Source organism: Psittacula echo (genome assembly GCF_963264785.1).
Source record: "Psittacula echo genome assembly, chromosome: 1".
Classification (NCBI taxonomy): domain Eukaryota; kingdom Metazoa; phylum Chordata; class Aves; order Psittaciformes; family Psittacidae; genus Psittacula; species Psittacula echo.
The window spans coordinates 82,523,211-82,536,861 of NC_137735.1; the positions used below are offsets into that span (position 1 = coordinate 82,523,211).

At 45.3% G+C, this 13,651-nt stretch overlaps 1 protein-coding gene across 1 annotated transcript in view; it reads right to left on the bottom strand.

The window, feature by feature from the left end:
- FRAS1 (Fraser extracellular matrix complex subunit 1) overlaps window positions 1-12,868 on the bottom strand; it is a gene marked incomplete at its 5' end in the record, with an annotated part of 161,985 nt that extends 149,117 nt beyond the window's left edge. The window contains 2 exons of the mRNA XM_080627997.1: window positions 8,528-8,559; window positions 12,790-12,868. Of these exons, the coding sequence (XP_080484123.1) occupies window positions 8,528-8,559; window positions 12,790-12,868 (111 nt within the window). The remainder of the gene's footprint in view (window positions 1-8,527; window positions 8,560-12,789) is intronic.
- Window positions 12,869-13,651: the final 783 nt, after the last annotated feature.

The window sequence follows — 13,651 nt, forward strand, 5'->3', positions numbered from 1 at the left end:
TTTTCACTGAGCAAACATGATTTCTATCATTTCTCTTACCAATTAACTAGACATCTCAACCCCTACTCTAAAGAGAAAATGCAAATGGGAAATCTGACCAGGGCTTTGATAGGGCTGAGGAGAGCAAAGGAATGAGGAAGTGACCTCACAAAGGAAAAAGGAATTTTTCAACCTGGGAATTTAAAAAGGAAAAGTAAATAACAAATTACAAGATATTGCTTCCTAAGCAAGGCTCTTTAAATGCAATCCAGAAAGACAGAAGGCACAATGACTTGTGGAATTTAAAAATGCTGGGCAACTGTTAAATTGTTGTCCTAGTGAAGTAATCCATGAGAAAGCCCACACCTCCTGCCAAGGCTCTGGCATATAGCTCCTATAGCTGTGTTATTAAATGTTAATCATCTACTTCAGTCAGTGTTCGTGGATGAATGGCTACCATCCAGGAAGATCACTGAAACGGAAAATGAGGAACACGGCAGCTCTTGTAAAGACCCTGATCTCCAAATAAGGCTGACGCCAGATCACCTCCCACAACACAGTGAAGATGGGAGCACAAGTCTTTCACCAGCCAGGATGGAGGACAGACAGGAAAGACCCCTGACGCAGAACACTACAGCCAGCAGACACTCACACCATGGAAAAACCCCACAGGCTGCCGAAAGTCATTGTGGACAGCCCAGAGGCCCTGATTGAAGCTCAAAAGCCCTACAAGCCATAGAATCATTTCTGTCAGTTTATTAATTTGTCCATGTTTTGTGCTATCTAAAGTAAAGGTGAGGTAATTCAAAATCTCTTTTTGCCCCTCCATACGTGCCTGAATGTTTAGAAAGAGCACCCCACAGGTTCAGGCCTGGAGCCAAAGGCTGTCCTTAAACACACACAGACAACAGAGGAGCAGCACAGGTTCACCACTGGGCCAGGACTGCTAGAATAGGAGACCCCATTTACACAGAGGGAAAAGGAACAATTTCTGACCAGCAGGTGTACCATGAAAAAAGACAGACATCCAAATGCGCACACAAGAGTTGAAGAGGAGGGAACTGGATGGTAACTTTTGTGTATTTGCAGCCTGCTGTGAAAGAGCTGTAAAATATCCATCTCAGGGTAAGTAAAGATACTGGCTTCATGCATCAGTCGCATCAGGGTCAATGTTACAACCCCGTGCTTAATGTAGAAACGATTGCCTCACCCCTGCTTCAGTATCCCATGAAAAGGACATGACCACACTGAGAGCAGTGCCTGGAGAAACCAAGTAGCTTGCTGCTCCCAGCCACAGGGGCTGTGGGGACCTGAACTCCAGCCCAGCTCCAAGCAACGAGGAAGTGAGAGATGCTTCTGCAAGACCAACCACCAGTCCAAGGTGCATGAGAAAGGTGCCTGGCCCCCAAGACAGGGCCTCACCACCCTCCCCCCACCCCTACGTTTATCTCTTTCCAAATCCACTGCAGAACAATGTACAGGCAGCTGCTGAACAAACTTTGTGTAGTGTGGATTTGTGTTTCATATTATGAACAGCCCTTCAGTTGAAAATTGCTGCTTTCTTCACTGAAACACAGATGTAGGAAGGAAGGGAGAGCAGAGTTTACCTTCCCCAGACAAAGCCACAGTTCAGTTCTGATGTGCAAACACCCTCCTGAAATGGGAAACTCCATAAAGCAACAGCTTATAGAGTTGTCACAGAGCCATAGTTTACCAACTACAGCTGACAGCAGAGCAGGAGTATAGTTGAGCAGATCCTTACGGAGTTTTAAGAGACTTTAGCACCCACCTCAGCACTTCCGCATTACAGAAGTTTTTAATAGTGCCAAATGATGTGTAAAGATGTTAGAGCTCCAAAGCACTTCTTTTCAGGGATAAAAGTGAAAAAGGAACTACAAAAACCCACCCATATGCAAACTGTGCTGATTGTATGTATTATAGCACACCCCTTATATGGAGATATAAAACATTAATAAAAACTCATGTTTCTGCGTTATTTGGTATTCAGAGCAAGTTTCAAGTTGCTACAAAACAAAATAAATGTGGTAATTCTAGAACATACAAGCTCACAGCTATGCTAACAGTTGTGTTTCCTGAGAAGAGTTCATCTTCTCAGCCCCAAAAATGTCATTTAGAAATCTTCTGCATGAGAACCACTATCATATAATAGAATAATTATTACATATTAAAATATGTGCCTCAGTCCACCAACTAATTAAGAGAAAAGAGTTCACTACATCCTCAGGAGAATAATTTTCATCTTACAGCTAAGCTTCTCTTACCTGCTACCATGAAATAAAGAGCCTACTCCTATTCCTCTATAGCATACTGCTATTTTCAAGGAACACGAAGGAACACACATGCAGCACATGCTTTATGAAAAAACAAAGAAGCACTTTTGTCTTTATTTTTGATTTGCAGTTGATCTCAGTTTTCCAAAATCCACAAGCACAAGAAGGGAATGAGAAGCATCTCATTATTATATTAATAAACTTTCATTTCTTACCATTGATATAATTGGAAGATCTATTCTCCATCACCTTGCACTTCCATTCATAGCCACTAACATTAGATATTGAGCCCTACACGCCACATAAAACAGTAATTCAGCAAGCCTCCAATACAAATAACCTGCTACCTCCCTACTAATTCATGTCTATGTGAGAGACAGCACAGGAGCAGATCCAGAGTGCAGGCTGCTTGAAGGGGAACCCTGAGGGCAAAGTGGATAATGTCAGAGTGTTCTGTAAAACCTTCAACTGAACAGTTCCCAGAAGGGAAATTCATGCTGCTGTAAAATAGTTTATAGCTACCAAGTGTTATATGCGTGTTATAAACAGAAATTTATAGCTTTGTTCCCTCATGGAGCTAAGGATGTACCCTGCGCTAAGTAGCGGCATTTAAATCACCTTATTTAAAAAATAAAACCAAAACCATTTTGACCATTATAAGAGTAAGCAAGCAAAACCTCCAACTGAACTCTTCAGTTCTGATCTCATTTTTCAGTAGCAACTGAATCTGCTAAAGAAATTAAAGTGAGGCTCATTTTCCACTGTTAATTTGAAACATTCGCTAACCACAAGTGCTTTGCACCTAATATTTGTGTTAGTCACTACATTTAATCAGAATAGAAGCTATCTAGAGTAGGAGATTTAACATTTTTGGGGGGGAAAAAGAAAAGGGGGGGCATTTTCTATTTATTTGCCCTTTCATTTCTGACTCAGCACAAACTACAGATGAAGACAGAAGTCTGATTAAAAAGCATTAAAATCAGGCTCTTTAAACTTCTGACAACAAAATGGGCACATGTAACTGCAAGATGGTAGCAAGTCTATCAGAACATTTAAAAAGATTCTTTTTATTGAATGAGAAAGTGTTATATGCTCTTCAAATTGTTTTATTATCACAAACTTTTACACTTTTAGCATCAACATTTTCATGTACTTCTTTCATCAGATACAGAACTTGAAAGTAGCACTTGCTTTTCTACTCTGATTACACCTGCCACTGAAATGAACTAAATAAACCAAATGTAATTATGTAAAAACCATCTCTGGAGCTGAGAAAGCAGCTACCTCCAGCACAACACAGCCCTGTGCCTCCACCATTTCCTCTCTTTATCTTTTGCTGTTCTCCTCATCAGTCCTTGCAAGAGTTTATGTGAAAATTACACTTCATACATTAAGCTGATGATCTGATTTATAATAGAGCTGATGGAAGTTGCATTTATACAATAGCTATCTGTCAGCATGTGAGTTATTATTTTGTGACCTCTACAATGACTGATAGCAAAGCAGAATTAAAAAGATGAAAAGCTGAATTATCTGAACAGCTACAATGATTCTTTTTTTTTTTTCCCTTTTTTCTAGAAAAGCCATGCTGTTTTTTTTTTTGACTGACTGCTAAAACCCAAAATCTCTCTTTTCAAGATATTCAACGAAGCATTTCAATTAACCTGAGTCCTTTTCCAGGCAGTTTCAAAAGGAAGAAGGGAAGCAAAGTTTTTGATAGAAGCACAAGTACAGCACCATTTACTACGGGCTTTTTTTTCTATTCATAATTTTCATTCAAACTCCATGATTAAGAACACATCCTTTCAAGAAAAGCTGCCTGGCTTGTTTGGTGCTTTATAGGGTTAAAAAAAAACCCCTTATGTGTCTCATGAAACATCCAAAGGAATTTGCCAGTCCAGAAATTCATCCTCACATGCATTACCAGCAGCTGTTGCAACAGACAAGGTGCCTGTTTTAACAGAGACAAAATAAGGATTTACTGGAGATCGCCCAGCTGGACTTGTCCTTCCTTATTGCAGTGTCTACCAGACACCAAGCGTCATTTATCAAGTCACACTTTCCATTTAAACCAGCTCCCACCTTAATCCACAGCCCAGTGCTTCCCCTCTCCTTCTCCCAAGGCTGAAAATTCTTCTTGGCACAAGCCAGCTGGCAGGAAGATGCAGGCATGGACTTGATCAATACCTCCCACATGCACTTAGTGGTGGGAATGTCTCCTCATCCCCACCTACACTACCCTCCAGCTACAAAAAAAAAAGCAATAATGTGTATTTTCTTCTTTGCTAAGTAAAAAAGCAGCTGCACTGGTTGTGTGGACCTGAAAACTCCCTCCAAAGTGAAGACAGAGGGAGAACACAAACCTCTGCAGCACAGAAGCTAGAGAAATATGGTTTTCCTCAGAGGGAACACATGAACACAAGCTGACCCTTGATACACAAGCAGCCAAGTCAGACAAGGTGCAGAACTTTTCCAGCATTAACAATTCAAGCACCTCTGCAGTGTTTGCATTCACTACACTTAAATGCTTGATTTATGCACCAAGGATTTTTCAAGTGACTTTAGAGACTTGTGCAGCAAGTGAGATTCCTACAGTAACCCAGTATCAGCTCACCTACAAACACATGCACACAAAACATGGAGAAAAACCCTGAATAACAGGAGATACTGAAAGGAAATGTGTTTCTAACCATAGTTTAAAACACAAAAAAAGTTCCTAGGGATTTCTCTTGGAGGTTGTCAACAGCTCTATTAGTACTAGAGGCATAGCCTGATGCTGCTGCCCCAGGAGAGAGCCATCAAGTGAAGATGCAGTGCTTGGCCTCTTGTAATTCAGAAATGCTTTTCAGTGAGTAAATGGTTTGTAAGCAAACACACCCAGAAGGCACAATCCTCCCCCAAAACAAGATTCTACAGAGTGACATCCTTAGCTTGCAGGGTTGTCCTGTGGCTTGGATTTCTTGACTGAACACTTGCAACTTTCCAAAGTCATATACAAATGCTAAACCCACAAAATTATCACCTGCCAGTTTCCTTCTCTTCTCCCCTCCGGGCACAGCATCAACACCGCAGCCAAATTTTGCCATCACGTTCATCCCTGCTCTCTTATGTCAGAGCTGAGCTCATGTTTTCACTTAGCTAATAACACTGCCACTCCTCACACTCACTGGTAAAACCTGAGCTGTTCCATGTTACCACCAGCTTCCTCCTCTCAGTACTATAATCAAGGATTAAGGCTCCTTTTGCAGCTGCTGCATGCACAAGAGACTACAGTATCTTCTGAAGAAATAATTGTCCATCTGTTCCTCTCTGTTTTCCCTGTCCAGCTTCTTGCCTCTCTCCTGGTCTACAGACTCAAAAGGAAAAACTCAATGAAACAACAGCAACGTGGAAAGCTCAGGGCCAAGAGCAGCTACGTTTGGGGGCTGTGTAATGGTTTGGGGAACAAACAGACCAAAGCCATTCTTGGCTCTAGTAAAGAAGGCTTCACTCATGCTACCCAACAGGTACTCAAACCCAACAGGAAGGGACTGAACCTGCAGGAGTGCAATTCTTGACTCATTCAATAGATCATTCTGTCCACTAGCACAAGAAGGGCAGATAACTGAAAGATACATGCAGCAGATTACACACTGAACACTTACCTGTAAGATGCTTCCGCTCAAGGACCCACATGGAGCTCCCTGAAACACCAGCTCTAAGTGCTGGCAGAACTGCCTGGTACCCCCACCCTGAGTACACCATGCAGTACTCACCAGCCCTGACAAAAGGCCAGCAAACACAGCTCCCACCAGCCTGACCAGAGAGATTAAACGGCACCACGCAGACACGGGTTACAGGCAGAACAGGGTTTTACTTTTCTTGTGATCCAGGACAAAGTAGAAAAGAAAATGTGATCATTAAGTGTAACAGATATGACATTTCCACCTGCACCTCCAGAATCCCAAACTGGTGATTCAGAAAGAACCTCCTCCCCAGCTCCAATGAACACAATTGTATCAGCAAAGCCACGAGGCAATAGCTCCCAGTCTTCTCTTGTCAGATAGCTTCATCAAGGCTTTACAAGCGCTAAGTTTAACAAACGAGCAAGTGTCTCACATTCAGGCCGTCAGATTTCATGGGGTTTGAAGACAACGTGCTTTCTGAAACCAGCGAGACTGCAGGAACCAAAGAAACAGCAGTGGCAGTGCTGCTCTTGTCATCTTTCACACTGAAAACTGACCTGAGACAGCAGCCTTCTGCAAAGGTAACACAAGCTCTGCAGCTCTATTGCAGTCACCACCCACAAGTAGTAACTGCCATGGAACCACTCAAACCTCTAGTGTTTGACTTCTACCATGCTGAACCAAGCCAACTCCAATATTGTTGTCAGGAGTGGTGCAAACCAGAGAATGAAACTTTTTCATCTGTAATTTCCATGGTTTCCCGTGCAGTTCCTGCTTTCTCAGGGAAAACAGTCACCCAAAGAAACCCGTGAAACAGCATTACACAGGAAGATGCACCTAGCCCACTGGTTTGGTGCACTGCTTGGGATATTTTGCCCACATGAGTCAGATACGATGTGCATTTGGACCTGTTTGAGATTGCTAGCAGAAGCACAGAGCCTGTCCTTTGATCCATATTCAATTCCAAATAAACTTAAGCTATGTTAGGGCATACAAAACGGAATACCAAAATACTCATGGAAAAGCAAGAAGGTCTGTTCCCACCACAAACATCGCTCAGACAGGGAAGCAGGCACATCTTTGGACGTGACAATGAACAAGAGGCAGGATAGGTCCTTGTACGAAGAATGACAAGCTTGGTTGTTCAACGCCAGCTGTACACCTGTATCAGTTTTGTGTCTGCTCCAAGTTGTACTGCAGAGCAGTCCTCTCGTACAGCTAAATGAAGGCTACTACAATTACTGAAGTTGTTTAGTTATAAACCCACAACAATCTTACTAAATATGGAGATATAGACAAAATCAAGTATACTGGGAGCAAGTTCTTTAAACAGGAAGCATCTAACCTAAAATATCCCATATGTACATATGTCTTTATGTACACATGCTACAGCAAGATATTATCAAGACCCACATTAGTATTTTAAACACACATACGCAGCAATCAGTGACACAACCCCCCTGCCTTTGCTGCCTTCAGCTCTGATACTGCCCTTACTGAGCTGCAGTGCTCGGCAGAGAGGAACCTGCCATACAGCTGGAATCTAGACAAGCTTTCCAAGTGCTGTCAAGACACAGATCCTCCACAGTGCACTATTAAGAGGAACAAATACATTTACCCTGCTTCAGCTTCCTCCCAGCCTACCCACCGAAAACATTTGTCTCCAACAATTCCCCTGACATTCCCTTCTTGGATCAGGAAAACTTCCAAGACCCCAAGTCCATGCTGAAGGCCAAAGGAACCACCTGCCACCAGTTATTTCCAAGATACCCAAGGTCATGTGTCCCACACACAGAGCACATATCCAACTTTGCTGGAGAACTCAAAGGGAAATAAAACCCCAGGCTTCCCCAGACAGTTGCTGCATACTGCCTCCCAGCCTAACAAATCCCTGTGCAGGTCCGCTGTGGGATCAGAGGGAGGTACAGAAGCACCCCACAAACATCTGCTCAGCCATTTCTCTGTCATCCACAGTACTGAAGCAAGGCAGGTAAGTGTTACAGAGCAAAACACTGTTTAAAAATTGTTAGTAGCTGTGATTCTTGTACAAAGTTATTCATGGATTATGTACAGGCAAAGAGGAGGGCTATAAACGAAGAAAATACTCTGGGTTTATGAAGGAGAGTCAGGGTACACAGTACTCAACATAATCAGCTGAGAGGAAAAGGTGTTAAATTGTTGTTATTAACACCTTATTAATTCAGGAGAAAAAAAAAAACACTGGCATTACAGTGACATTTTACAGGACATCACCTCTATCCCATTTAGGACTGTACATTTGTGATTCATATGGCTTCCAAGAACCTTGAACTTTTCATGCAGTGGACAAGGAGCCCCAGTTAGAAGCAGGCAGAGCCATGCTGAGGAGGGGAGTGGTTGGGTTCAAAGGCTCAGGAAGGATTTCGAACCTCTCAAAGGGCAATATTTATTTCGCTGCGGTTTCACAGCAGGCTGAAGGCTCACATCTCTGTGACCTGCTGCAAGACCAGACATCCCCATTGCAAAGGTGACAAAACAAATCAGGAACTAGACTGAATTTCAACAGCAGCTTCTCAAACACTTTCCCAGCATAACATATTCAAGTTTACCTACCTCAAACAATGAGCCTTGGTAGACACAGGCACCTGCAGGACAAAATTAAAAATATAAAGAGATTAGACATCAGCACGCTCCCCAGTGAACCTGCCATGTGCTTGCCAGCAACAAAACAAATGGAGTTTTGGTGCAGGAATGCAACCTCTGGGTAAGCTTCAGACTGCAGTGTCAGGGACTCTGGCCAAGGTGAACTCAAGAGTTGGAGAGCAGCACAAAGAAAGCAGAGATAATAGGAGAGTCAAAGTAATGCAGCTAGTCTTCAAGAAGGGGTTAAGAGATGACTCCGCAGCATCTCATCAGACCACTGGCAAAGCTTTATAGCATCCTAACTGCAAGAAGTTGCCCAATCTTTCTCAGACAGAAGGCAAGGACACAGAAAACAAAGAAAGCAGAAGAATGCAGGGAAACAGGGGCAGACACTAAACCTCACAAGAAGCATGGCACCACCACCAATAATCACCCACTTTTGAACAGGGCTTGTATCACATTTCCACAATCACCTCACACTCTCTTCAGGACAAATTCAGACATTTGGTGCCCCCTATGCAAGGGGCACATGTTCTCTCCCCTCACTGCCACAAAGGCTGTCCCTGATAAGACGGGAATTCCACAACATAGATGTAAGATGAAGCTCAGAACTGTAGCACTGAATAACTGCCTGAGCTCTCACTAAAATAACAGGAAGCCATGGCTATCCAAAGGTAAAATGTAGCCCTTAAAAATGCAAGGTTACAGGGCCTTTGAATTGCAGCCTCTTCTATGTGCTTCTATAAGTCCTTTTACATTTACAGGAGAAACAAATAAGCACAGGATTATACACATAAAACCATTCTTTTTTTGTGTATAATCTTTTTCGGTGTATAAAAACAAGACTCTTCTGATGGTAAGAAAAGTCAGCATAGATTCCCACCCCTAAATCACTCCTCCATGGGTCATGGGTCACATCTGATGTAATGACAGGCTCATGGGGCTTCTCCAGCTTCAGTCGCCCTAGTCCTCACCAAAGACACTGCCAGCCCAGAAAACAGTTCTCCAAGTGAGTGATAGAGACATACACTCATTCAAGCATGCTTTATATATTCTACTTAATAAATCAAATAAGAGGTTAGAAAATAAAACCATGAATAAGCTGAATGACACTTCTTTCATCAATTTTCTGGGAAACAGCCCTCCTCAAACAGCTACACATATCTGTCTACTGAAAACATGACAAGCATGTGAAATCAAAAGCAAACCAAGAAACTCAAAGATGAAAAGAAAACAAGAACGCGGGAAAAGCTGCCTCAAGGGACCACCCAGAGAACTAAGAATTTCCTTGTCCAACAGTGGTGTTTCCCGTATAAAGCAGATTAGACAAATTTGCACAGAAAACCTTGGAGCTACAGTTATGAATCAAAAGCTCCTCCTTCGAGCTGGCCTTCAGCTCAGCTGCAAGAGGCTGCAGAGGCACCACCAGGAACTACTTTCTCTTGCCAAGAAGATGAGCCACAAGAGCCCAATCTTGCTGTTCTCAAATTCAGCAGCCACCTTTTTTCTCATGTTGACAGCACACAAATGGAGCACAGACTGTGCACCAAGAGGACCATCATACTGAAACACTGGGTTTCACTCTTACATCCATGTAATCCCACACACACCACCCCATAAACCATACAGTTAACCACCTCAGCAATTACCTGTTCATTAATTTACTTGGCTTTTTTTTTTGTAAACACAAACTGCTATGCAAAAAAACACACTTGGCCATACCTGGACTTCATGTTACTGCACTGATTTTCAAATACGGACTATCTTCCTGCCCCCCACAGTCTTCTTTTGGCAAGAGAGGATGATTTCAAGATTCATCATCCAGCTGCACCTCAAAACTTAGTGCAAAACAAAAGGTGACATACTGTTGAAAGGCAGGGGAGGCGTTATAACAGTCTTCCACACCTAAAGGGGGTCCACAAGAAATCTGGAGAGGGACTTCTGACAAGCGCACGTAGCAATAAGGCAAGAGGGAATGCTTTAAACTGACAAAGGGGAGATTTAGATTAGACAGGAGGAAGTTCTTTCCTGGAGAGTGCCCTGGCACAGGCTGCCCAGAGAAGCTGTGGCTGCCTCATCCCTGGCAGAATTCAAGGCCAAGTTGGATGGGGCTTGGAGCAACCTGGTCTAGTGGAAGGTGTTCCTGACTGTGACAGGGGCTTGGAAGTGGATGAGCTTTAAGGTCCCTTCCAACCCAAAGCAGTCTGTGATTTGGGGGGGGGGTGAATAACTAGATAAAAATCCTATTTAATACTAGTTAGTTAAGACCAGCACAACTTGATTCATTTACTCCTAAAAACAGACTGGCTGCCCTTTCTTTTTTTGCCCACCAACAGCTATAGTTCCTTAAAAGTACCTATGGAATAAAGTAATGATGGTTTGACACCATAAAATGTGAAATATCAGAGACTGAGGATTTGAAAACCTTAAAAGGACAAGGGAAAACTATCAGTACCAGAAAAAAAAAAAGAAAAAGAAAAAAACCAAACAAACAAAAAAACAGCACTTCCTACTTTTGCTTCAAGAGGCTGTAATTACATCTTGGGCCTCATGAGCCAGGCACTATAAACACAGCGTGAAAAGAGCCATCCTGTGCCAAAAAGCTCATCACTAGCGGGGCCAGAGCACAGAGTAAGGACCAAGGCAGCAGGGCAAGAACAGCTGCCTCAAACAGCCCAGGCAGGCAGCAGGAAAGACAGACCTTCAAAATACTCTCTCTCAGCCTTCTGTGCTCCCTTCCCTGCACTCGTTAGAGACAGGCTCAGCACAGCTCATGTGGGACTAGAAAACAAACACGGAAAGTCTGATTCTTCCTGTCCATTTAAGCAAAGACATATTTCGCTCCCTCAGAAGTTACCAACGGGGATAAGTAGGATATAAGCCATCTTTACAGGACTTTGAAAATCCTTAGTTACAAATACCTTCTAGCTATTGTTTTACTCCCAACTGTGAGAGAGCCCAAGACATCACACACACGTTAAGTTATGGTGCCCTGGCCTTGTTTGCAGCTCCAAGTCACCAGTGTGACCATCGACCGTTTGCAGAGCTCACCTGAAAGGGTTCCTCAAATGAGCAAATTGCCTTTCATGTACTGAAGAAGCTTGGATGAAATCCTCAAACTTTTTTTCATGGTATTTGTGTGCCAGCCATTGTGGATGCAGGTAGCTGGTAGGGCAGTTTTTCTGGTTTAGGGTTTTCTTGGGGTAAAAATTAAGTCTGAGTATTGCCCAACAAGTTAACATCTCAAATTCATATCTAACAGCTTCTCATCTCACACACACATAGCTATTTTTAACTGCTGCTATTCACCAAGACAACTACATCAAACAGGAATCACAGTGTTACAGTGGGAGCAGCATCTGGGGAATCTGCCACTCTGCCAACCAACAACCTACAGTCACACTGTCAAAAGGAATGCTGGAAAACAACCTAAGAGCACAAATGTGGTCACGCTGCACTCCCAAACTTAAAACATCGTTAATTTCACTGCCTGACAGCATCCTAAGGGCATAACCTTGTGCTTTTTACAAGTCTGTCCAGAGCACTTTTTAAATGACAGAGGAAACCAATGGTCGATGGCTACTAAGGCACTCTTGGAGCACCCAGAGCAACATCCACACACACCGAGGAGGACTCAGCCCTCTCCTAAATTAAGGAGAGTGGATGGCCTCATCCATCAGCCCACATCACCTTACTAGCTCGTTTCTGTGGGTTTGGACAACAAAAACCCACATCAGCCTTTTCGGGTAACCCCACGTTCAGCTTGGCAGCGGGGTTACCGCTATCCTGTGCTGCCTCTCCCCTTGGGTGAAACGGTGCCGAGCATGAGTGGAAGCCCCGCAGCCCCCGCCCGTTCGGCTGCACCCCGGGGCTACCCTCCCGCTTCCAAGCGGACACGCTCCTCCATCCCAGGCACTTCACGCCCGCCAGCCCTCAGCCTCTTGAGGGCACCCCAACGACCTGCAGCACCACGGAGATGGAAGAACCGGGGGACAGCGGCAGGAGGGGCCGGGACCGGGCACGGCTTCACCCGGGCCCCCTCGCCCCGCCTGTGGCGAGGCCGCCAAAATGGCGGGGGGCGGGAAGAGGACCCCCGCCCGGACCGGGGAGACGGAGAAGGGTGGGAAAGATGCCCCAGATCCCCCGGGAGCGGGGGACTTCTCCTCAGAAGGAGCTCCGCTTCTCCTCAGAGCACCCGCGGGACAGGGACCGGGCCCGGAGCGACGACTCACCTGAGGAGAAGGAGTAGGCGGCGGCCAGCGCCGCGCTGAGGAGGCACAGCGTCGCCCAGGCGGCGGCCGGGGTGCCCATGGCGGGCGGAAAGGGGAAGGCTGGCGATCCCGCCGACCCGTCGGCAGGTGCCGGGGCAGCGCCTCTGCCCCCGCCCCGCCGCCAAACTTTCCCCGCAGACAAAGCGGCAGCAGCCCCGCAAGAAATGCTGCCCGAGCCCGCCCGCCCTCCGCCCCGCCCGGCCCCGCCTCGAGCAGCGCCGTACCCCGCCTCCCCGGCACCTTTGGCAGGGGGGAGCAGTCGATGCCGGCCGTGCCAAGCCCCGGCCGTGACCCTCAGGTGGGGAAGAGGGAGCCGAGCTTCCTCCGCCTCCTGGGGACGGAGCAGCCCACTGTGAAACTGCAACCCGTCCTCGCTGCAGCAGTGATCGTGTGTCCTGCGGCTAGGCAAAGCAGGGGTGTTTACGTGGGAAAGCAGTGCAGGATAGAGAGTAACAGGGCTGCACTGCACGAGGAGCGGTTGGGGCTGTCTTGGTCACACACCACGGGCTGCAGTGGAGAAGGCATTATCTTAGAGGGATAGGACAAGGGGAAATTGCTTTAAACTGACAGAGGGAGACTTAGATTAGACATGAGGCAGAAGTTCTTCCCTGTGAGGGTGGTGAGGCACTGGCACAGGTTGCCCAGAGAAGCTGTGGCTGCCCCATCCTGGCAATGCTCAAGGCCAGGTTGGACAGAGCTTTGAGCAACCTGCTCTAGTGGAAGTTGCCCATGGCAGGGGTTTGGAACTGGATGAGCCTTAAGGTCCCTTCCAATCTAAACCTTTCCATGATCTCTAGAGGTTTGAAGCTTTTCACTGTATTTG